The 25,956-nt window shown below is 40.7% G+C and overlaps 2 protein-coding genes across 2 annotated transcripts; both read left to right on the top strand.

Annotated features, from left to right (window-relative positions):
* On the top strand, positions 1–8,862 carry mapk15 (mitogen-activated protein kinase 15). Its single transcript, XM_070846159.1, has 14 exons — positions 1–154; positions 1,504–1,602; positions 1,831–1,860; positions 2,769–2,859; positions 3,341–3,471; positions 4,224–4,387; positions 4,564–4,703; positions 4,803–4,860; positions 6,094–6,231; positions 6,425–6,530; positions 6,676–6,985; positions 7,274–7,395; positions 7,503–7,655; positions 7,752–8,862. The coding sequence occupies exons 1-14, from the start codon at positions 65–67 to the stop codon at positions 7,944–7,946; spliced, it is 1,827 nt and encodes a 608-aa protein (XP_070702260.1). The 5' UTR covers positions 1–64; the 3' UTR covers positions 7,947–8,862.
* Positions 8,863–9,697: 835 nt separating this feature from the next.
* Positions 9,698–24,435, top strand: grinaa (glutamate receptor, ionotropic, N-methyl D-aspartate-associated protein 1a (glutamate binding)). The gene is made up of 7 exons (XM_070846873.1): positions 9,698–9,783; positions 17,056–17,395; positions 17,764–17,879; positions 18,005–18,205; positions 19,444–19,572; positions 20,591–20,734; positions 22,972–24,435. The coding sequence occupies exons 2-7, from the start codon at positions 17,092–17,094 to the stop codon at positions 23,119–23,121; spliced, it is 1,044 nt and encodes a 347-aa protein (XP_070702974.1). The 5' UTR covers positions 9,698–9,783; positions 17,056–17,091; the 3' UTR covers positions 23,122–24,435.
* Positions 24,436–25,956: the final 1,521 nt, after the last annotated feature.

Raw genomic sequence — 25,956 nt, forward strand, 5'->3', positions numbered from 1 at the left:
AGTTTTCCGGATATTCAACACCGAGCTGTTTCGGGAGTATGGTGGTGTTTTCTGCATAAACAAAATGAGCAAAACATATGAATCAACAAACGTGTCTGAGGTGGAGGAACACATTTCTCTCAAGTATGAAATCAAGAAGAGACTTGGAAAAGGGGTGAGTGACTTTTTGTGTCTCTGCTGGAGAAATGAAAGTTAATTTACTCCACACTATTCAATGCAAGGCAAAACTCCTTGTTGCACCTTTGGCATGGATCCAATTTTGGATTCAATCCATTTACAAAAAAAAAACCACCCAACACTTTAAATGCTGTTTCAGATTGCACCCCTATTAACATCAATCTGCTCTGTACCTGCACATCCATTTTAAGCCGCCTCTGTACTTTAGCCTTAAGAGAAATTCCTAAAATGATCCAGACTTAAGGTCCTCAGTGAATACCAGTGTTGTAAGCAAGGGGTTTATTTACTTTGGCAGGACAAATTCTTACTCTGCAGATCAGCTGATGTGTGAGGATACTTGTTCCCATTAGACTCCAAGCCCTTTTGTTTTTCTCTCCACTGGCATGGTTGCCACATAACTAAGAACAGCCTGCTTTCTTTCCATAAGCTGTCCACAGAGAGTCACAAATTGCTGCTGTGCCTCAGATGGCCAGGTGGTAACTGCCACGTCATATTGACTAACTAGACATACCTGAGGCCGGCCGGTTGTGACTCATGTTACACAGCTGTTGAACCTGTTTACAGCTGACAAGTAAAGAAGTGGTATGCTGCACAGTGATGCTTCAGGGAGCAAAAACAATAGTGAGGTGCACTGTGCCAATTATCTTCAGTGAGTCAGAGATTACTTTTACAGCTGGAGAAGTTGGTTTAAATTGTTCTGACCTAAACTGTGTCCCCTTCCCACAGTGACAGTGCTACTCCTTGTGCCTCTACAATAGGAGCGTGCTCTGATCTCCGGCCTCACTGCTGCCTCTGTTATGCTTGACTTCACAACCTTTGACCTACATCAGGCCATTCTCAGGGCTGTAGCTTCCTTTGAGGTCATGTCCTTACCCTATTCCTTTCAAGGAATATAATGATCAGAAGTGCAGTTTATGTTTTCTGAATAAAAGTTACACATAGTGGGTTTTTAAAAGGCAGAAACCCACATTTTTAGAACTTGCGTTGTGCCCTTAATTTTGACATATTTTGGGACCAATAGAGAGAAAAGTGTTTTAGACCATAATAAAATATATATGATATAACAGCTAAATGAATTAAACAACATATAATCAAAATGAACAGAAACTTATGCAGGGTTTTCAGGTATCTATTGTCTGAAGATGGAAGAGCTGCGTGGATCTTTTGTAGCTACAGCCTTGACCACTGTGTTTCCCGAACTTACTTCTCCATAAATCTGCAGTTGAAACCTTGTTCAAGTTTGACTTGGTACAGAGTGTAAGCCGCCTCCTGCACGCAGAAGAGGTGACCAGATGTTGTGTTAACAGTGTTTTGTATCTGTCTCAGGCTTATGGGATTGTCTGGAAAGCAGTTGACAGACAAACAGGCGAGATTGTGGCTGTGAAGAAGATCTTTGATGCCTTCAGGAACAGAACAGATGCCCAGGTGTTTGACAAGCCATTATCTTAACCTGTTAACTTTATTCATACCTTCAGCCTAATGTTCCCAACCTTTTTTTCACTAATGTAGTCGCTCTGTATAAATTGGCTCCCTTGCTTGTTTCAATAGAAAGACAAGAGATGGAACAGGAAACATTGGTGTGCCCTGTTTATGGCTGCACATTGTATATAGACTTCATATCCTAACTGTAATTTATTTTCTCTCCTTTTGCAGCGGACATTCAGGGAAATCATGTTCTTACAGGTAACAATAGTACTTGTATTTGAGTTTAAGTGTCACAAAGTCCCAACGACTGAAGGATTATTCATCTCAGACCAAACTCTTCACATTTGTTTCCATTATTTCTTTCTTTCTGAATAAGTGAAATGTACAAAATATTAGATACTCCCAATTGCTTGAAAAATATGCACACATGACAACAGGGATATTCCTTTTACATTCCTTTTATCCAAACATTTTATAAGTAAATTATTTATAGTTGGTTTCAATGATATTACTACAGTAGTTGCACCATGCCCTTCCTACTCTGGCATAGGACTGCTAATTCTTCCATCTGCTAATGTTTCATCATAATTTATTACTTTATAGGTCGAAACATGCTGTAAAGGTTTCAAAACTAATATTGCAGGTGTTTACTGTGTGAAAACCACTGAGCCATGACATTGTGTGGATACTCATATGTGGACCAATGCTGGTATAGCATGGTAAAAATTGCACAGTGGCAAAAATCAGCTGAAAACTTTTGCTTTAATGTAAAGTCACTATAAATCAGTAAAACTTGTACCAAGAATGATAAAAGTGTGGCAACGGATACGCTCAGCTTGAAGTAGCACCTGTCAGTTTTAAGTGCATCAAAATATCTTCAACTTTATTATTATACTTGTGTAACATTCCTGTTTTGCTCTTTATCTGCTGACCTACATTCATGTGACCTTCAGCTGTACCGCTGCCCCCTAATCAGCTGTTGTCATCTTCCAGCAAGACCAATCATGGGGTTTATAGTGACCGTTATGTAACCTCTGTCGAAACGTTTGTTTACACAACGTTGACACAATACCTGCCAGTTATTAGGGGTCAAACAGTAGCCAGAGTGGGCTTTCTGTGTATGTTTGTGCGGTGTCTTTAACAAAATGTTTCTGTGTTGTGTGCAGGAGTTTGGAGATCATCCCAACATCGTCAAACTTCTAAATGTCATCAGAGCGCAAAATGATAAAGACATTTATCTCATCTTTGAATATATGGGTGAGTGTTGGAGGTTATAGTGCTGCACACAAGCATAGCTTCGACAAATAATCGTCATTATGACTTGTCAACATGGGGAAGAGTGAAGGCTACAGTGGTTCATGGCTGTTAAACTTGGCACTGAAAATAAATGCCTGTGTGTGTGTGTGTGTGTGTGTGTGCGTATGTGTGGAAGGACCTCTGCTTCTCTTGGCTGACTGCGCTGTCTTACTGCTGAGTTCACAGATTGGCCTCCGCCTCTCTGCAGTCTAATCCATGACTGTACACCAGCATCCCAGCACAGTCCCCCACTGTTTCTCTTGTCCATTTTCAGAACGCTGCTTGGTTGAAATCATTGTCTCTGTGATTGTGGAGGAGCATGTGTTTAGTAACTCAATGCTGAAATCACAGTTGATAATGATCATGATAGTATAATTGAGGATGATTACAATCTGATCATTGGTCGTATTATCATCAGCTTTTGTTCTCTGCTTTGTACCAGATACTGACCTGCATGCAGTGATAAAGAAAGGCACCCTGCTGAAAGACATCCACAAACGTTATGTGATCTACCAGCTCCTCAAAGCCATCAAATACTTGCATTCAGGAAATGTTATCCACAGGGACCAGAAGGTAATGTTAAGCAGTAGTCATAGATTAATTCATACAGACGGTAACATGACAGTTATTTAAACATATCAGTAACAAACTTATTATTTTTGCTTGTTTTGATTGTATCACATAGGCCTGTTAGTGTTTTCCTTTATCACTGTTTTGTGGTGCTCTTAAATGTTGTTCAGTGGAACATTTGGAATATGGTATTTATGTATTTACTGTAGAGCTGCAACTGAAGATCACTTTCTTTATTGATAAATGTCCGAAATACTTTCTCAAGTAATCATTTAATAATTTGGTCTATGACATGTCTGAAAATAGTTTTAAAAAAAACCTGTCAATTTGCTCCACATTGCTTGTTTTGTGTGACCACAGATATACACCGACAAAAAAAACAGAAAAGCAGAAATTCACAATTAAGAAGCTGGAACCAGTGAATTGAGCTGGTATTTTTGCTAGACAAATTACTTGAGTTATTAATAGATTGTAAAAGTTGTCAAAAAATCAGCTAAAATCTAAGCTATATTGTCCAAAATATTGTGTTTTTGTAATCACATTTGCAAAACAGCAATACAAGTCTGCAGGAAATCTGCTGACATGGCAACATAAAATGGCTCTAACACTAGAGGCTTTTTTTTTTGCTACTCCTATTTTCTCGCCGTGTGTGATTTCTGTTTTCATACCTTGGCCCTGACCTCTCTGTAGACAAGTGAAAATCAAACCATCATTGTCCTCGTGAGTAATGTTTCTCTTGTCCGCGTTTCCCACAGCCATCCAACGTGCTGCTGGACAGTGACTGCGTTGTCAAGCTGTGTGATTTCGGCTTGGCCAGATCACTCAACCAGGTCCAAGAGGACAGTGGGAATCCAGCACTGACGGAGTATGTGGCGACGCGGTGGTACCGAGCTCCCGAGATCCTGCTGGGATCCACAAGGTATCAGCTGTGATGAGCATCTGTTGTCAGTATCTTCTGCTTTTTCTTCACAACAGTTGATTTAACACTGATGAAAGATGAAGATAACATAGCATTTTAACTGAAGGGACAGAGGACTTCTTTGGAAAGTGGGGCAGAGCCTATCTGACTGTAAAAGGAGTGCATCTTGTCCACAGGTACACAAAAGGTGTGGACATGTGGAGTCTTGGCTGTATCCTGGGAGAGATGCTGCTGGGAAAAGCCCTGTTCCCAGGGACATCCACCATCAACCAAATAGAGAAGATCATGAGTGCCATACCACACCCCAGCCCAGAAGGTGATTTAAGTATTAAATTCATTTAAACCCCACACAGTTTGTTTTAGCAATGGGCAGTATTCATTACTATGAGTTAATTCAATGCAATTTAATTTTCAGATATTCTCGCAATCAAGTCTGAATATGGATCCTCTGTCATTCAGAGAATGTTACTGAAGTAAGAAAAATCTTTTCTTTTGTTTTATTTATGTTGTGAACGCAGATCATGTTAACATTGGTGGGCGGGGGGGGTCATTTCATGTACATGGAAATATAAATAACCAACAATGCACCTGTTGCATTTTAATTCACACGGATTAGAATATTTATATGTGAATACAGAGCGTGCAGAATTGATGCGTGGCGACTTTCTGACCTTGTCACCCCAGGCGCATAGCTAATTTAGGGAGTGATGATAACAAATTTCCTCCCCTCCACTGGGAGGACAGTGATCAGAGCCTACAGGTATACAGGTGGTGGAGGTGATTACATGCTGAGAGAGCACGAGCAGTGGTTAATGCAGAGATGCAATGACACAGCAGTGACAAAGCAAAATCATGAACTAAGCAATGACAGCTTAAATAGCCCACCATGTGGATTTATGAGGTGTGATGGACATGTGTTGCAGAGAATGATGAGATGTTTGAGTCAGTAGGAAGAATCAACTTGTCTCCCAGCTATATTTCTGACCTCTGCACAGGACAGGATTATTAAAGGAACGGCAACAGTTCCGTTAAAAACACATACACACACCTGATTATCTTCCTCCTGCTGCTTATTTGTATTTGAAGTTAAACACCTATTTTACACATCAAAGTCTGTCTCTATAAAGCCGTTCCAGACGGAGCTGCATGAAGTCTAATGAACTGCCAAGTGGCTGAGTCAGCATCAGTCAGGGCTGAAGACTACCAGCTCTGGGGGTGTGGAGTAAGAATGAAGAGAGCTTACCAGACCTCTGCAGCCCACTCCTCATCTCTGATTAGTGGCTTGAGGCTGCTTTGCATTGCGGGCAACGTAGGCGTCATGTTTTCACAAGGAAGACAATTGCATTGAATAATATCTGTGCAACTAATTTCATTGTTGAAAGCGGGAAAGTGCAACATAGTCAATTACATATCACCAAAGTTTGTTCTAACTATACCTACAATATCGCAACTCTGGAAGTTGTAAAGACAAAAACAAATAAACAAACCTAGACCAAACAGCAACATAAGGAAAACAAGAGGAGGGCAAAGGGAGACACTTCAGGGAGGTAAACGTTGTTATTTAGTGGAGTGAATGGGATAGAGTGGCAGGTTAAATAAGTACCTACATACTTAATAGACCAAATTATACTACATACAACAGTGCTGTAGGCGTGCAATGCTAAACCACTGGAGTATTCTCTGAAACATTACTCCTCTGTCACCAGGCCACAGGTGCCTTTGGAGGATCTTCTCCAGCCATCTGTGCCTTCTGATGCTTTGGACCTGTTGAAAGGTTTACTAGTTTTCAACCCAGACAAGCGGCTGACTGCTGAACAAGCCCTCCAACACCCCTATGTAGCCAGGTATTAAGGATCACCAATTGTTTTTCCTCTCTGCTCTTTTGTTTGCTGAACAGTTAGAATCAATAAGTTATTCTGAATGCTATGCTGCCTGTGCTAGATCGAGACTACAGAAATCAATATTTGTATCATTATGTTTGCGTTATTACCATAAAGTGCTATCTTTTATCCATAACTATATTTTCTGTCCCTGGAGGTTTCACAGTCCAGCCAAGGAGCCAGCTCTCAACTATGATGTAGTGCTGGCAGTGGATGATGATGTTCAATTATCTGTGGTTCAGTACCGAAACAAACTTTATGAGGTACAAAATAGATCATTAATGTTCAGAAGGCAGCATTACATTTCATTTTTATACAGTAGACCATATACAAGCACACTTTCCAAAATACAGTTGTTTTTTTTATCTGACACTGATTAAACCTAATTTTCCTTTCCTTTACCTGCAGATGATGCTGGAGAGGAGAACTAATCAGGGGATGGTAAAGCTCATCCAGCCAAAGGACAGAGGTTGCGTCAGCAGTGGGGAGAAGCACAGTGTGAAGGATAAAGTAGAGAAGGGCCCAGGAGCAGTGAAGAGCAGTGACGATGATGACAATGAGGGCAAAATGCAACATGAAAAGACTGAGACAAGCCACGTGCCTTCACATACAGGCATCACCAAACCTGTGAATGTGCCAGCCCCCCCTGCTGTGGAGAGTCCATTAGCAAGCCCAGACTTGGGAAAAGTCACATATAACCCCATCACACATGCCCCAAGTATGTCTGCATTTATCTGTCCTACACAGGGCTGCCCATCAGATCTCTGTACCTTTTTGGTGCTGACCAAAACATGTTTACTGCATAGAGTATTAAAAACTGAAAGTACTGTACGCACTCTGTTCAGATTTGTAATAATATACTGGTCAGATAGCTCATGATTTAAATTAATCAATTTTAGACTGGATTTTAGTCCTTGAAAGATTTTCAGTGTTTAGACATTTTTCATTTGACGTCTTTGGTTAAATCAAAAGTCCACACAGTCACAGTCTTCTTTTCTTAATTCAGATGGTTTTGTCCGGGGTCCAGCTCATCACTACCGCTCCACTGCAGCCAGCAGGAAACAAGTGGAGCAGGCCAGTAATGGAAGTGCAACAACATCACCAACAGAGGGCACCAACTGTAATGTGGTAAGCAACAGACCGAAGTCCACTTAACATTCAGTTTTGTTTTCTCTTGCTGTGTTATAATCTTGTTTTCTTGATTTCTTTCTGTCTCTTATCACCACCCTAACTAGTCCATGGACCAGATTCTCCACCGTGGTCGCTCAGCCCCTGTAGCCCATAACCGGTCTTTCTCCTTGACCCTAAACCAAACCCAGAACAACCCATTGGTTCGCAAGGATGAGCCATCGCTGTCCTCTGGGCTTTATGTCACATCTGCACGCCTGGTATTTAAAAAATATATATATTTTACAGCTTGGTGGCTTTAATATGGTATAGCTAGAATGTCTGTCATGTCTACCTATATTTTTCTTCCCATCCAGAACCAGCGTTCAAATTCTCAGGTTCGCGAGACTCGGCCACTGCCACGGTTCAGCAAAAAAGTATTTCAGAGTAACTGTAATGTGTCAGCTGCAGGCGACCCTCGAGCCAAACTGGGCAGCTATTCCCAGGCCTACGGCACCATCAACAAGACTGACCTGGACAATCTGCTTCAAAGCCGCCCTTACAACCAGTAACTGCTGTCATGTCCCTGGTTACACACTGTGGGGGCAATGTGTGGTTGGAAACACAATAAAGTTTGCCTTGTACTAGGACAGTAGGCATGTGGACTGAAAGAGAACTTGTAAAAAGAAACTGATTAGACTGTTAGGTCAAACACCTCTTTTTTTACTGTGTAGATTGAAGCCATCAGTGACATTGTACACATATTGTAAAATCCAGTTTGACTTCATATTACATGTATCACACTGTATCAGCAATTCATGAAAATGTGTACATATGTGTATTTTCTTTCAGCAAGTTACAGCATTTCTCACAATGCTGAATTACCAACTGGGCAAAGAGAGTGAAGACCTCAGGGATTCAGGAGGTCTTCATGGGCCTTCACTCCTGAAAGCCCACATTAGCTGTGTCAATAAGTTTGTCATCATTTCCAGATTTCTTTGGGAATATGTATATTTTCAGCATATTATCAGCAGAAATGTTGAGTTGTCTACCTGTCCATTTGTAGAGAGACCATTTGTCAACAATCACATGCTAAATATTCCTAAATACATTTGTGTTTTAACCAAGTATCACAAACAGGGGGTCAATAGAAGTCTGCGAATACTTTCTGATCTCTACAACATTAAACCAGCCAGGATTTTTCATGTTGATCTATGTAGCTAATGAACTATAGCTTTAATGTCTTATGCACATTAAGCCAGTTGGCTTCAGATGGACACAGAATAACTGTAAAATATGCAAATAATTGTTAAAATTGATTATATGCACACAAAAAAACAACTTTTCATGTGAATATAGAAGCAACAAGCAGCGTTCCTCTAATGTGTACAGAAATAAAAAGATTTGTCTTTCCTGAACACAGTTTATAATGTTTAACAGACACGGATGACTGGCAGCAAACCACCGTAATGTTTAATTATAAACAGACATGGAAATACTCACTCAGATTTTTGCCTTTCATCAATGCAAGGCAAGTTTATTTGTATAGCACCATTCGAATGAACAATCATGTAACCCATTACAAGTGAAACTCCTGCATTCAGAATCTTACATTAGTGCAAAAAAAGATGTAGTCCTATTATGCCTCACAAGAAACACAAGCTAAATCTGAGGGGTCATGATATGATTAATGGGAAAGGAAAGAAAAAACAACTTACTTTTTACTCCACAAGTTTGTATTCATTTTCAAATGTTTCACTGATCTTGCTCTTTTTTTTAATTATCTCTTTGGGCCTCAAACGCGTATTCTTTCCCCTTTTAAGTCTACAGGGGAAATAACTCTTTGCTGGATAGTTTCCTATGTGATTTTTTAATTTGATAAGTGACTAGTAACTGTCAGATAAATACAATGGAGTAAAAAGTAGGCAACAATATTTCCCACTGAAATTAAGGGTTTTTTTAGGAGAAAGTGACACAAAAAGAAAAGTTTCGAACAAAGTGTAAGAACCTCAAATTTGTACTGTAAGTTTGGTGGCTGAGTAAAATATGGGTACTTAAATTTTAGTTGCATTCAACGTCTGCATACAGAAGTACCTCCAAACTACACTTGAGCACGAGTCTTTATTTAGGCATCTCTCCAGCAGTGTGTAGATGTTCCTATTGCGGTATTTTAGTGGCTAGTACAGACCTTTAACTTATTCATGGACCCGCACGTCCTTATATAAGAACACACTGCGTCATTATAGCAGCGGGACGTTGCGGAGGTTCCCATAAGTCACGTGATGACGTCGTGCGGTAACGTCAACTGCTCTCTGCCGACCCAGTTGGTCAGTCTGAGTCCAGAGCGTCGGAGGAGGAGGAGGGAGACTTGATGTCGGCAGCTACCCCGAAATAATCACATAAAAAAAGGTAAGAGCGTCAGACTTTGGCTCGGATATGTTAACCGTGTGTGCGGTTTGTTTAAATCAGTTATTTTCGGTGAGTAGGGTGGTCGTGCGGCTCTCCGTCAGCATCACTGCCTGCCGCCAACTGTCAGTCACCGACTGCAGAGATAGAAAGCGGTAAATTAATCAAACAGATGGCGATAACACACAGCAAATATTTAGTTATAAACAGTGAGCCACACACTGGGAGACAGAAATGTGGCTTTAACAGGAGCCGACAGCTCGGCACTGTAAACGTGGGGGCGCGGCGTGTGGTCGTCGAGCTAAACAATTATTATTGTTTAGCATCCTTATTTTAAGGATTCATCATGGCGACCAGGAATACCGGATATCAGTCGCCCGATCAATAGCATTTTATTAGTGTTCCTCTGCAGTGACAGTCTGGATACCTTGGGGCTATTATTTGTGACTTTGATGTAACAGATGATCGCAGTGTCGCATTTATCTGCGGTGGTGAGGCCTAGATGGAGGTGCGCCCGCTGCAGGTGCAGCATGAAAACGAGGCTCACTGTTTATATTGGCCTCATGGTTCTGTTTTGGTTTCATAACCTCTAAATACAGGACCAGACTGCTGTTTTAGTTCAGTCTACTTTGTGTTTAGAAGTCACTGTACATCACATATAGGACATATCTGTGGTGCTTTTCTACTGATTACCCTTCCACCTTATCTAGCACATGTCGGCGGCAACATTTGTTACAACGTATCACGCTGAAACAGAAACTGAGGCGAACTGAGTTGAGTTGAGATATTTTTGAGACAAAAATGTCAAATATTTACTGGTTCCAGTTTCTCAAATCTAAGAATTTGCTGCCTTTCTCTCCCTTATTTCATTGTAAACGTAATTTCTATGATAACAGTAAACTACATACATGTATACACATTTAAAGTTTTTAATTTTTGGTTGGACAAAACAAAACATTTACTGTATTGATATCTCCCTGGGCTTCCCCCCATATTCTGTCATTTAAGAGATCAAATCAATTTCAATGAATTTGTTTTTATTTTACCAAACATGATTTGTAATGTGGATTTGATCACAGATAGCAGGTCATATTCGTTTCACCTGCCTACAGAGGATAATATGGGTAAAATCCTCTATTGCGATCATTTTATGTCATGATATTGATATCTATCAAAGTTAAAGCAATTATTCTATTAGTTGATTAGTTAATTGGCTACTGTTTTTATAATTGATGTAATCATTTAAGTCATATTTTAAGTAATAAATAGTGAATATTACCAAGTTCCAGCATCTCAAATGTCAAGAGTTGCAGCTTTCCTATGATGTCTTGGACATTTCAAGATGTTTAAAGATGTCACTTTGTACTGTGAGGGACAGCTTTAACAATTGTATTATTTTTTATAGAAATGGTTAATAGATGCACCGTGAAAAGTAATGTGCTCAATAATCTGTAATGAAAATTGGCAGTTGCAGACCTAATATATTTTGTGTAGTAGTACATTTTAGAGCAATCAACTGAAAAACCATCCTCAGCTCTTTACAGCCTAGATCTTATGCTGTCTTTATCAACTCTCCTATGAATGTTTTTTATTCAGAGGTTGACAGAGTTATAGGTTGAGGTTCTCAATCGACAGTCTGGCTGTCCAGTGCTGACTGAAGCTAAGGCAGTACACCTAAACATGACGCTCATCAGCTCACACAAACAGCCTCTCTGTTATTCCCTGACAGCTTATTACCAGGACATGCATGATGCCATGTGAGCAAATTAGTTTGCTCTTCTTATTGTCCTGTTTTAAATTGATTTGCTGGACTCAACTGGCTTGTTGAGGGATTGTGAGGGAACTTTTTTTCTGTAATGTTGGTGGTTACATTAAAACTGTTGCCTGTGGATAATCATTTAGTGGAGAAACAATGTGAGGAGACTTGTAATAAGTGAGGCTAATGGATGTTTCTGCTGTTGTGTCACCACCTGACTGTGAAATAGACTTAAACTAAGAAACTGCCTCATTCTGAAAAAAGCATTTATGTGCCATTCAGTTTTCCTGTGGATTGATTGATATTGGGAGGGGGTATATTTATTCATTTGGATGAGTCTGTTTTGCTTACTCTTGAGTTCTGTTTGGCAAGATTTGGATTTTCAAAGATCAGCTGGCTTATATATTGACCAGAGCAATAGAGCGGAGCCATCTTGCCAACACCGCCTCCTGAAAATTGCCAACTGCTTACACACTGTAGGAAGTGAAAAGTCGTCTCACCACTAAGCTAGTGATAAATTAGCCATGCTTTGTTAGAGCTATGGCTATGCTACGTTGATGTGTTGCTGCCACCAGGAAAAAAGCATTTTCTTCTTACCTAAAGATACTATTAATTTGTGGGGGTGGTTCAGCGGTACCGCAGCGGCACAAGTTTGAATCAAACTCCAGCCCTTTGCTGCTTGTCATCCTCTCTCCCCCTTCCCCTCCCATCTTCACTGTCCCACCATTTAAAAAAATAGATAAATAAAAAAAAGTTGAAATGCCCCAAAAATAGTCTAAAAAAAAAATAGAAGATAATTTCAATTTATTACAACATGTTTTTCCTGTTTTTACGACATGTCAGTACTGGAAAATGTTGTTATAGTGCATGAAATGTTGATGTCATAATGACTAATCTGAGGTTTTCATGTCGATACACAATAACAAATAAAACATTGTTATAACAATTGATATTAACTGCTTTTATCACTTATAAAGAGAAATAGAGCTTTCTTTCACGGTGGCAGCAGGATGTTGTCATACTATGCTAACCTTCCTAAAGTGCTGCCATCTGTCACAAGGCCAAGTGTCTGCAGGTTTGACATAACCAGAGCTGCTGCTGACACGGCGGGTCACGATGACAATATCTTACCAGACTGCTGCATCTGTCGACAGATAGACAGACAGCAACACAGTGCAGGATTTATCTACCAGGTGGTCCAAGGGACTCCAATTTCATAACATCATATCATCGTATCAGTGTGCACTGAGCTCTTTGGGGAGTTTGACTGAAGTTCAGCCGTTTCAGCGGTTGGTTGATTGCGTCAAACAACCATGTGACCACACAGTCAGTCAGTCATGCTGCTATGAAACAGCATTTTATTTATTTGGTCTAATTATGTAGTTCAATGATATCACTCTTTGAAGCCCTGTGTGGCTTTTAGACAGGATTGCATGTTCAAAAATTGTATACTTAGCCTTTAAAATGAGTGGTATTTTCATTTTATTTTCCCTCCATCTGATATGTCCTCCCACTCCTTTTAACATGCTGACCTTGGTATAGGCCCCACTGCTTTGTGGGGCCCTTCCTGTTTTGTCACTGTGTTTCCTGGCATTGCTCGGGCATGCACATAGCATGTTGTAAATGGGTTTGTCGAGGTATTGTGCTAGCTTAATTGTGTTAATGTGGCTCTCTGGCTATCTCTCTGAATCCCTCCCTTTAACCCAATTCCCCTAGCAATAGCTATCAGCGGAGGCCATAGGGATAGCAGCACTGTCTTTATCCACAGCATTGGGGCGTCTCTCCTAAGAGGATTTGAAATCTCCCACGTAATGCTTGTAAAGCCCTTCATACAGTGCCTCAAACTGACTCACCATGAGAAAAAAAATACAAATAAAAACTATATTGTTTGACCACTTCTCAGACATGGAAGTGAAACTGTTGAGGTTAATGGATTGAAACTACTGTGGTTTTTGACTGTGTGTTCTTGTGAGATGAGTGGCTTGCAGAGAGGGGACTAACTTTTAATGGCCATTACTCAAGTGCCTTTAACCTTTCTTCTTTTAAAAACAGTGATATTTGTTTACAGTTTTTGACATCAGTCTAGTATTTTTTTAGTCATAGCATCCACACACATCAATGTCATTAGACAAATATATTTGCTATCAAAATATCTACTGAACTAGCTGTTGACACTTCATGCTTCATGTTTCAGACATCAGTGTCTCATTCTCTTCACTGCATGGTGTGTCACTGACGTTAATCCATCATACACAGTCAAAATACAGACAGATCAGAGCGGTGTGTGAAGCGACTTAATAATTCAGATAGTGTTTGTTGAGGTTCTGCAAAATCATACTTGGATGATATAATTTTATCATCTTATCATTCTATACATTTCTGTTGTCCAAACTCCTGATTCAGAAGAAGCTGTAATTATAGATTAACACTCTTAGTTACTGAAGTGTTCCCTTGTTACAACTTCTCGATTATGAGATTTTTCTGCTTGTCTTTGTGCTTTGTGATAATAAACTGAATATCTTTTGGTACTTGGACTGTTGGTCTGCCAAAAAGCAATTTGATGACATCACCTTGGCCTTAAGGAAATCATGATGGGCCTTTTTCACTTGATTTCTGACATTTTGTGGCCCTATAAGATTATTTTATTGATGGAAAAATTGTTTCATTGTTTCTTACCTCAAAATGATTATCCTGAATGTGATTTCAGTCTCAACCCTGATGTGGAAGTCAGGTCCTGAGTCACAGACCTAAATGCTTTACATGGACATTGGACAGGGAGATCATCACATGCTCTGACTGTTTGTGTCACATGATGAGTTAAGGACTCTTGGGCCATTCAGTTACATTTCTGGTTTCGTTCAGTCGACAGATGCTCTGTGTTGTGTGACGCAAGCAGACAAAACCTTTGATGTGTTACACAATCATAGGTAAAGTCTTTTTCAATTCAAAACCAGAAAGTGATTCTTTACAGTAAACCAAAATTGACTACAGTACAAACATTTTACTGATATGGCAGATGAATGGATTTTTCATGTAATTCAGCAAAACTGCTGCGCTCAGAGTACAAATGCCCCCCTTACACAACCATTGTTGTCCGGAAAAGCCGCGAGGGATTTGGCTCCTCAGATAATGATTGTAATCTGTTATGATCTAAATGGAGACTGTCAGTATGAAGCAGAGCCAGCACTTGCCATGTTTGTCTGCAGTCTCTCACTGCACTGTCCTGGTGATGGACAGACAGGGATCATGAGGACACACACTGGAGTCTGGGTGTGTTTGGCAGGGCGAAATAGAGCAGTGTTGCATAACACTCACAGTTAATTCAGTGTGGCCTGGGTAGAGAGGAGGAGAAGGATAGGGGGAGTATGAGAAACATGATTTTTAGCTGTCTGATCTGCCAGTCAATGGATATTTTTGCACACCTGTATATTTCTTTGATTGCTGTGTGTGTGTGGGGGGGAAATAGCATAAGGAGTGTGTTTTCTTGTGTTGTAGCTGTACTGTATACAAACGGTAGCTGCAGTTTAAACAGCCCCAGTCTATGCACCACTGTGAAGTCAGTCTGAGCTTCTCTTTTGAAGTCAGCAATCAGGGGAATGGCTTTTGGCTCCCATCCTGCTCAGCACAAGTTTTCCTCTGGGGGCTGTGGGCCATTTCAGCAAACCTGCACAGCTCAAGTGAAATCACCAATCAGCCATGTAAATCTGACCTCACTTACGGAGAGATTTCTGTTTTCCAGTGTGCAGCTCTGTGTCGCATGTGTCAATGCTTCATTAGCATTATAGATTGCAATGTAAATAGCACAGAGACCTGTTGGCTGTGCAGGGGCCTGGTGGGGGGAGGGGAGGTACACTGCAGTATTGGCCAGTATGTCCGGTCTCTTCCTGAGGCCAATCAAATTAATAATACATTTGGTTACCAAGGCACCACCTGCGTCCATAGTAACTAGGGTGAACAGTGTTTGCAGTCTCCTCATTTCTCTCGCAGCGTCCATCCCTGCTCCGCGTTCTCTGCTAGCTAAGCCCATAAAGCCAGTGTATGAGAGTGACAGTTTTATGTAGGTGTGACATCTGGTTAATTCACAGGAATCCACCATTCTCACTGCTGTAAAAGGGATCCAGCCGACCTCTGGTTGAATCTTGTCATTGGGAAAGTTTCAGATCAACAAAATAATTTTTCCGGTGTTTATTCACTACTGCCACCAAATTCCCCCATCACGACCCCCACCTGGCTGAGTAAAACTGACTGAAACGTAATTGTGAAAATAACCAGAAAATTAACTGATAATGAAAAAATTCACAACATAAATTCAAGTCAATTTGGTAGCACTAATTACATTCACCCAATGTGAACCATTAGATAGTGGGGTCACCCAAATAAGATTAAAGTGTGGGTGCATTATTTCATTGCGGTGGTTTATAATCTGTCACACATTAAATTCACACTGTCAAGGTAAAGTAACACATTTCTCTCAGAGCACAGTGACGCAGGTGTCTTATCTGGTGTTGATAGTAACTTGTGGCCTATTTTCCAACAAAAAATCACTTGCTGCTGCCCACCGCTCTTCAGTGAAACACTACAGGATTATAGGAGTGTGGACTTAGAAATAGTTTTCTTCTCCTCCCTCATCAGCAGAAAGCCTTACATTATTATCAACATTTTATGTGCATCATTTATTCATAAAGTTTGTTCATCAGGGCAAAAAAACCAAAAACATAATACCACACTTAAAGACATAATAATTCACACAGTGAAGTACTCTCTGTTTCTTGATGTGTCTTGTAGTTAAGTGCTCTGCCTCTTTCTCATGAAATCACTCAAAGTAAACGGAGCTGATTAATGACCACGTTCAGAAATAAACACATTTTCTCCTTAAAGTACTTCAGTCATCAGAATCCATGAAGTGAGCAGTGAGGCTGATCCCACTACAGCAGATAAAATAGAAGCATATTGGGCAACAGGTGACATGCTCGTCTGCATGACCTCAATGTTTACTTAATCATGTGTTCTTCTCCTTGATGCCCTGGTTGCTGAACTTGCTGAACCATTTCAAGGCCTTCAAGGCCTTGATTACAGCCAGTTGCTCTTCATCCCCTGTAGCCCCGGTCTCCTCCTGGGCCTCTGTGCTCTCCTCTACTGCAGGCGTCGCAACAGTCTCTGTCGTTAAAAAGAGCTGTATTGACTCCTCTCTTTTCCTCGTGATCACCCATAGGGTGGTTTTCCAAAAAGTAAGGTAAAATGGCACAAAATGATAGTATGCTGCAGCTCTGCTCTATACCGCTATCCTGTTTGATTGCCTGTCACCATTTTAATCAAGCAGATGCAGTGTTTGTGTCTTTGCCAATTTGGCTTAGGTAGTGTACTGTCATTACTTTTTCTCTGCTTCCATGTGGGACTTTTGAGATGTATTAAAGATGTTGAAATTGTATGAATGGTCATAGATTTAAATGTGCTTAGCTGGATTGTGCTGGATACAGATGATTTTGTAAGCAAACCTAATTCTACGTCCCTTCATATAGATTGTTCCAGCAGCAGAGTGAGCCTTCCCCCACACAATGTCCCAGGACAAGAGTGGATACCCTGTTATGGGTGAGACCAACCCACTTCATAACAACGTCTATGGACCCCCTCAGCCAGGTTTCGGCATGCCACCTCCCAACTACAGCCAAGCCCCAGGGGGACCGTACCCACCAGCAGCCGGCTACGGACAGCCGGGCTTCCCCCAGGCTGGCCCAGGTTTCGCCCCTGGCCCCTACCCTCAGATGCCTTATCCTCAGATGCCCTACCCACAGGGACCCTACCCTCAGGGGCCTTATCAGCAAGGACATGCACAGCCAGGCTTTCCTGGTGACCCCATAGGTGAGTGGTTAAACTAATTTGTAACATTTACGACTGGACCTTACTCTTGGTTTATCGCCTTGGTGACACATTCAGAGGTCTAATAACAAGCTGTACCTCCAAGAAAGTGAGCACATCATGTCATTTGACAGAAACCAGCGTGCTCAGTTTAAGTCATGCTCATTTATTGCTTTATTGCTTTGATAGAGTTTTCTCTGTAAACGGATTCATCACATTTATATCATTGCTGGCTCCACTCTCGACTAAACGCACATAAGTTGGCAATCAATGAGAAGATCAATGCTGCAACCACAGTGTACTGAAAACACCACAGCCATGTGTCCATTTCTCCAGCCTTTTTTAAAATAAATGTTGTGGATATTCACCAGCACCTGCCGGCAGCCCGGGTTACCATGGTGATGGGCCTCCATCTTACTACGACAATGAGGAATTCACCAACTCTGGCTTTGAGGACAAGACCATCCGACAAGCCTTCATCAGAAAAGTAGGTCTTTAACTGTGTTGTATGGGTCTAATAAAGGAGCAAATACAGAACATATAACTCAATATGAAAGAACACAAAAAAATGTTCATCTCACCAAAAATTGCATCATTTCCCTTTCCCACCAGGTCTTCATGGTCCTCACAGTGCAGCTCCTGGTCACTTTCTCCTTCGTTGCTGTCTTTACCTTCGTCGATGATGCCAAGTTGTTTGTGCGACATAATCCATGGACATACTATGTGTCCTATGCAGTCTTCTTTGTGGCTCTGATCGTCCTCAGCTGCTGTGGAGACTTCCGCCGCAAGCACCCCTGGAATTTGGTTGCACTGGTAAGGACTTGATCGAATACAAAATCATAAAGTGTAAAGCGCCCACATTTAAATTCTGTTTACATAATAAACAGATTCATGTCCTCTGATATGCACACAATGTGTGAACCATTTCTACAACGATGAAAATGTTTAGATGAACGCAAAGCTGTAGATGCTCCTGAGAATCAAATGCAATCAGAAGATAAATATACGATATGAGCTGTATTCCCATCACAACTCACAACTGTTGTAATTAAGTATGAGCAGGTTTGAGTACAGCTTGATGAACTGTCAGACACAAAATGCTTTCGACTGTCAGACAGTGGCTTTTTATACTTCCAGAGAGTGAGTGAAGGGTTGAGCAGAGAGGAGACAGAAGTAAGGGAGGAGCTGAAACTGCAACAGTAGAAACAGAAACATGAAGAAAGCGAATAAGAAGCAGCTGATGAGGAAAATATTCTGAAAGTGATTCAGAACGAGGCCAACAGTCAGAAGATGGAGAGAAATAGAATGAAGGGACAAATACTGTATAACAACTATATTCATGTATTGTTTAAGGGAAGTACATCTATGGTGTTTGTACACAGCACAGTCAAATTTTCATACACAGTAATTTCAGTTCTGATCAGCTGACAAACACATTTTTTTCATCTGTTGATCAAACTGTTCACTTCTGTGTGTGATTTTAAGTCAAATAAATTACTTCCACATCAGTCAGTTATTGTTATTCTGTTATACTCCAGAATAACATATCTATAATGAAGATGATGTCCTTGATGTGAGCCAGGCCAAAGGGTTTTCACCTTCTATTTTCCCGCTGCAGCTTTGACGTAAAGCAGGGAGTGCAGTTGGAAGGCTTTTATTGTGATTCAGCTGCAGAAAGTACCTGTACTTTCTGGCTAGTTTTGCCTGCACTGGTGTAGGGAGGTGGATTAAAACACGCCACAAAAGTGTAAAGGTTTTTTTTTTGTTGTTTTTTTTTCCACACTGTCACGACTTACTTGGACACTGGAAGTCAAACTATGCCTATGCCATCTCCACATTGCACCAAGTTGTACTTAAACACTGTGCCTGTCAGTGTACAGATTACATCAATTTAAGATTTCTAGAGAAGCCCTAAAGGCCGGTGTTACTTATCAAACAGTTAAATATAAAGGTAGGAAAGTGCTTCCTTGTAAAAGGGTGCTCTGAAATTGTCACCTGAATCTACAACATGTGAAGTGCATCATCATTTGTGTGTTTTCTGTGTCTTGCAGTCCATCCTGACCCTAAGCCTCTCCTACATGGTGGGCATGATCGCCAGCTTCTATGACACAGAGACTGTCATCATGGCCGTGGGCATCACTGCAGTGGTCTGCTTCACTGTCGTCCTCTTCTCACTACAGGTCAGCACACACAAACAGCTCCTTCAATACATGTCTTTATATCCACACACACACACACACACACACACACACACATATACATATATATATATATACACACATACACATACACACACACACACACACACACACACAGACAAAGGTCGTCTCTCCACTTCGTTATCTGAGTTGTTCAATTGTTTCCCAATGAGGTGTGCAACCCTGTTAATCTCACACTGTCCACTGAGGTCACACTTTTCTATGGGAATATTGTTATTTTAGCATTATAGCTGCTCTTCATCCCTCTGGAGTCCGCCTGCTAATCAGTGATTACACTGAGCATGTTTTATTTACAGTAGCAACTTTACTTGTATATCGTGTAGAAACAAGCTGAGAAAACCAGTTTAAAGTCCTGATGTGCTGGTTTTCACACAGTGCCTCATTTTTGTCTCAAGACCATTAAATATTTTCAACAGTAAATTATCAATATTTTAGTGATTTACAATGATATGCACACTTTGAATGCAAGAGACACAATAACAGTTTTAAATAAAATCACTTTACATGCAGATATACTGTAATATAATTTGGTTTCTTATATTTCTCTGCTCTATAGGTGTGTTTCACAACATAGAACTATTCTACAATAATATTGTAGTATTGTTGAGTAAATTAGAATTTTTATAGGTGTCTGTCATTTTTTTGGGTTCCTATTAGCTTTTTACTTTGTTAAACTGACTAAATGAGACATCAGGCTGATACCTGAGGTGCAGAAAAAATATTCTTTTCATGTGGGGTAAGCAGAGTTTGAAAGGTGCTAAACAAAGACAGAAATAAATACATAGAAAGTCTACAAAATAAAATCAAAATCAACCTGGACTCCAGAAGATTAATACATATATAAAAATATATGAGAAATATTAAAACCAGCTTTTTATGTTTTATTATTCTGCATTTGAATAAAATTTCTGTGAGTCTCATGTTTCATCACAGCTCATATTTCCCAACATCTTGTCTTTTCTCTCCTTCTTCACCACAGAGCAAGTATGACTTCACTTCCTGTCGGGGCGTCCTGTTTGTGTGCCTGATCGTACTGTTGCTCTTCTCCATCCTCTGCATCTTCATCCGCCACAGGATCTTGCACATCGTCTACGCCTCACTGGGGGCCCTGCTCTTCACCTGCGTACGTTTCACACTCATGTCTTTAAAAAATGTCATCCCCTCTTCCAGTTTTAGTGACTGCAGCTTGGTTTTTGCTTTTATGTTGAAAATTTTGCATTTAGTGCAACAGTAATGATCATCAGTAATGATGTCATTATTTACAAGGGCAGTTAATTTATCTGTAAATAAATTCTCCAGATGGGTAATTTGATGTTTGTGGGGTAATGGTGTCCCGTCGTCTGGATACAGTTATGAGACCAGTGGCATAGACGGTTTCCCACCTTCCAGTGAACTCTATCCTGCTCAATAAGGGATCATTACATCTGCAGAACGTTACAGACCAATTCACAAACAGGGTAGGAAAAAGATTCATGCTTAGCAGGAAAGTGGGACACTAACTTTGCTATTCAGATCTGAATATATGACCATGTATTATAAGAGCCAAACTCAACCAAAACAGCAGTTAAAACACTTACAATATTTTATTATCTAGAGGGTAAAAACTGTTTGGGGCCAACAAAAGAAGTAGACAACTTATCAAAGAGTAGGATTCAATCAGTCGGTCCAGGGGGTCAATACGTCCATGGGTTTAAAGGTTACTGAGGTGTCAAAACACTGTAAAATGGGGGCAGGGATTTACTGCTTTGGAAAGATCGCAGGGTAAACAGTAGAAATACAGAATCAACGTTACTAAGTAATCAACCAGGAATGTGCGCCCACACGTGTTTGGTTGACCACTGCAGGCCAAATGACATCGCATTGCTTTTCCAGCAAAAGTGGAGCCTTAAACTTCAACTCGCCGCCTGCATTGGCACCGTCACTGCATCAAAACAGTGGCTCCAGTCAAATAAAAGCGGGGCTGTGTTTTCTCTCACAGTATGAGGCCTGAGTGTCATAATACGTCCAACACTTATAAGATTTAGATATGTATGACAATATGATCTTTAATGCAAATAGACATGTACGGTATATCATGGTCACCCAGTGGCGGGCCGTTCATTTTACACCTGGGCTTTCAGTGGCGTCCTACCTGAATCAAACCACCTCTTAATACCATCATTATGACGTCATGGCTATAGAAACCATCAATATTATACAGAAAGGCAGTAATAACAGGACGTTGCATTGCAGACAGGTATCTCATGTTACGAGAATGAATGACGTCACTAAAGCAAGAAACCCAATTAGAAGAATTCAACAAGTCACCAAACACTCTAACCACCGACTCTGCATTAAACACAGAGTCGTTCAGTTGCCAATACCAGACATTCTCAGCAACACAATTTGCTCCTCGGAGCCTGTAAGCCGAGGGTACCGCTCGTAGTTGCTGACCTGAAAGTGGCGGACGAACCCTTTTCCCGGCTGGGACAGGCTTGCTAGCTTCGGGGTGGGCCGGCATTTCCTCAAAATGTCCAGCTTTTCTTGGAAAGTCCGCCTTGAAAATGGATTTCTAAGTAGATCTGCGACCAAATTAACATCTTCTCCTCCGTCAGCCATTGTGGGTTAAAAAAACTGCTATTAATACTTACGATTATGATAAAGTTTTAGCTTGTGCAGGTCGCTACAGATAAGAATCGCTAGCTTTGGCTAAGCTCTCTGACCAGCCAAAGAGAGGACGTGAAAATACTAACATCATCGTACGCCTGCTAGGAGGCCCTGGGGTCACCAACTCGAAATCTGATTGGTTAGAGCAACAGTTTCAGTGCGATGTATTTTAAGCTACGGGCGCCTGCACTTTTGATTCTGAAGGCCTCAGGGCAGATTTCTTTGACCCTGGCAACACATGATGGCTGAAATATGATTGGATAAAAGCTCTAATATAGACATACACTGCTGGAAGCACCCCAGCCCAGAGACACAGAGACACACTATGAAATGAAGAGAATAGACTGTTAGGAATAATCTAAAATGATTAATGGGAAAATATTAAAACGTAAATCAGTGATTCTGAGTTTAGGCCACAGAGAAGGCCTTGCTGGCCCTGACGGCCCACCACTGTGGTCACCATATATGAACATGCGCCGCAAAAACAATGGCGATGGCGAGGTGGATTTAGGAGGTTGTCAGTGGGCCGGGACAGTCAGCCGGGGGAGGTCACATGATCAACAGATGCCTTTATAACATCTATGACATCATAAAGAGAGCCAAATCTAACTGCTCTATCTATTTCATAACTATCTCATAAAATACATTTTTACATCATTTATCTTGGAAGTGTAGAACACTTGTGAAACGACTAATACCGTCCTTTCTCTGCAGTTTTTGGCTGTGGACACTCAGCTTCTCCTGGGCAACAAGAAGCTGGCCCTGAGTCCAGAGGAGTACATTTTTGCTGCCCTCAACCTCTACACCGACATCATCAACATTTTCCTCTACATCCTGGCTATCGTGGGACGCTCCCGTGAATGAGGCTGCACGCTAACAGGAGGGAGATAGAGAATGCCTCCCTTTATTGTCAAATGTTACTAACATGCCCTTTTCTCTCCAACTCCTTCAAGTTTTCTTCACTTTTTTCACACAGTACTCCTCCTCTCCTCTCCAGTCACACACCCACAGTTCTTTTTTTTAAACTGGTGGTTGGGCTGAGGAGGAGATGCAACCTGTTAATAAATGCAGCTGAGAGGGACACTATTTATTTAATACAAATCTTGCCATTAACGAGAGAACATAGCGATTTGTCCTTTCCTCAGTTTCAACCACTCCGCTTGCTGTAACTGTCCTCTGCCTCTACTAACACAGATGGCTACATTATGTCTACATTACTTATAGTAACGCCCAACTTCCACTTTGGCTCGGCACATAAAACATGTTATTCCGTGGGTGCTTGGCACTCAGCCTCGCCTTTCTGCAGAGTTTTAACAGAAAAAGAGCGGGGAAGGTATCAGTAGCGCTTAATATTGATGTAAACCAGCTTTGCCTGAAGAGAAGAAATTAGTGCTAGAAATACCCCCATCCTTCGGTCTGTTTCCCCAAACTTCTCTCTCCCTTCCAGCCTGCTGATGTAAAGTAACTCTGCATGGCAACACTGGAAACACAACTAAAGATGTGTTATGATTCTTCACAACTACCAGAGGAATACCTCTAGCTTGCTTCTCACAGCTGTAAATAGTTAAGTGTATTACTGTTGATGACCCCCCACATTCCCCTACTCATAACTTATCTATTTATTGAGATTGATGTAGATATCTGGGTTGCTCTGACGTTGCTTTAAGCTGGTGTTGAGGAAAACAAACTGACTGTTGTTTGGAAATTTAATAAGTTTAATAAGTTCATTATGAAACCATGACACACTGGTCACTCTTACTCAACAAAGTGAAACAGGCAAAAGAAATTAACATGCACTGGAAGCCAAAAATACTCACACACAACTTGAATGATATATTTAACATGAACAAAAAATTTTTTATTCTGTGCTTTCTGTTTTTATTTTTCACCTCGTGCATGACCCTCTCCTCTCATTTGCATGTGCTGATAATGCACACTGTACAGGTATTCCTGTTTTGGGGAGACAGTGTTGTTTGGCAGCCCTGTTAGACTTTTTTTTAACTCTTGTGTTTGTATCTAACTAACGTATATGTGTATATAGAACTCCCTAGTGGTTTGACGTGTATAGATAAAGTAATTCTGGGCTTTGTAGATCTGTTTGCATTGTATATTTGCATTAAATCAAAGTGGAACCACATTCCTCTACACTGCTGTTCGCTTTTCATTAAAACTAATACAGTGTAAAGCTGTTGCACTCTGTGTGGTCATTTATGTTGGAACAGTGAATTCTGTTAACAATTCTCATAACAAACCGGATGTGTTGTTTAGTACTTGAGCCTGACCAATGAATCAGCAATTTTTATCTGATCACAGATATGATATCAGCATTTAGCTGTAGTCTGAGAAAGAACAAGAAGTTAGTTTAGGTTGGCTGTCAACCATAGAGCTGAAACTATTTTTCAGTTATAAAACTTCAAACTCAGTGGCTATCTTTGTCACATTTCTTAACCAAAGGGAATACAAAATCACATTAACCAAAATAAGGGTTAAGGAGTCCTTATTTAACTTTTTGACAAGTAATGTGTTTGTTTTAAAATATCAGCCAATTCATCATGATTGATTTTTACCTCTTTAATATTGGCATTGCCCACAAAAATGTAGTATAGGTCAGGTTTAAGGCTTTTGAATGACAACATGGCTGATTTTTCCCCCAGTCATTGGCGACAGGAAGTCTCTGGCATGGTTTGCTTTCCCACCACAATCTTTAACTGTAACTCTAACTCTTCAGCTGGAAATAAATAAATAAAGACAGAAAGAAATAGGATAGTCTGCCACTGTGGTGCACGCGCACTTTTTACACGTTTGGGCCAAACGTCGCGTTCCGTGCTCGTGCGCACGTGCCTTTAGAACTCAGAGGGACAAACTGAGGACTTCAGTCACCTGGATAGTTCACTAAAAGACTCACCTGGCAGGATAAAGATGAGCGAACCGGCAGGTTGGACGGTGTAAACTTTGGTTGAACTTTAAATCTCTACAGTGGCAAATGTAATACGGATTTTAGAAACCAAAACTACAAGAAACCTGATGGACTACAGTTGTTGTTTTAACTGGTACCGCTAGCTAACAGCTACTAGCTAACGCTTTCAATTAAAGATTGATAACTGCATTGTAGTAATGCCGAATAGAAAGACTGGCTAAATGTTCAGTATCTTCCCTTATATAAAGCTTTTTAATCACTCCGTTACTTCAATTTTTCTAAGGTTATTCTTGTTAGCTAAAGGAGAAATGGCACGTTAAAGAGCACTTCGGCACATCCGGGAACTTCAGTTTACAACACGCCACACCCGCCCTCTCTGGGGGTAAATAAACGACACCCAGTAATCTTTGATGTGAAATAGCGGAACAAAATTACACCAACAGAAAACCATCTGATAAACAGTCTAGATCAGGCTGATGTCAGTCATTAACTCCACTCAGTGGTCAGAGGTCTGTTTTTTTTTTTTTTTTTTTTACCTTACTGAGTCTCCAGTTTAGCTAATTAACGGTGATATATTTTACTTTCAGCCCTGCTCCACTAACAGTGTGCTAGCTAACATTAGCACTGTGCCCTGACAGCTGACCAAGTTAACACTACCTTACAGCCTTTAAGTCAAGGTTAGCTTATGTTAACCCGGTCAGTGTAGCCGTTAACTAAACGTTAATCAGCAGTTGACTGTTGGTAGCCTTTAAACAACATGGGTCCAACTACGAGTTATTCTT

This window comes from Pempheris klunzingeri, chromosome 16 (assembly GCF_042242105.1).
Source record: "Pempheris klunzingeri isolate RE-2024b chromosome 16, fPemKlu1.hap1, whole genome shotgun sequence".
In the NCBI taxonomy this organism is placed as follows: Eukaryota; Metazoa; Chordata; class Actinopteri; order Acropomatiformes; family Pempheridae; genus Pempheris; species Pempheris klunzingeri.

Excerpts from the sequence above, each read along its gene's own strand:
- mapk15 (XM_070846159.1), top strand. The coding sequence starts at position 65 with ATGAGCAAAACATATGAATCAACAAACGTGTCTGAGGTGGAGGAACAC. Across the intron at positions 1,603-1,830 it reads GGAACAGAACAGATGCCCAG|CGGACATTCAGGGAAATCAT; the intron begins GTGTTTGACAAG and ends CTCCTTTTGCAG. Across the intron at positions 7,396-7,502 it reads AGGGCACCAACTGTAATGTG|TCCATGGACCAGATTCTCCA; the intron begins GTAAGCAACAGA and ends CACCCTAACTAG.
- grinaa (XM_070846873.1), top strand. The coding sequence starts at position 17,092 with ATGTCCCAGGACAAGAGTGGATACCCTGTTATGGGTGAGACCAACCCA. Across the intron at positions 17,396-17,763 it reads CTTTCCTGGTGACCCCATAG|CACCTGCCGGCAGCCCGGGT; the intron begins GTGAGTGGTTAA and ends GATATTCACCAG. Across the intron at positions 19,573-20,590 it reads TCGTCCTCTTCTCACTACAG|AGCAAGTATGACTTCACTTC; the intron begins GTCAGCACACAC and ends TCTTCACCACAG.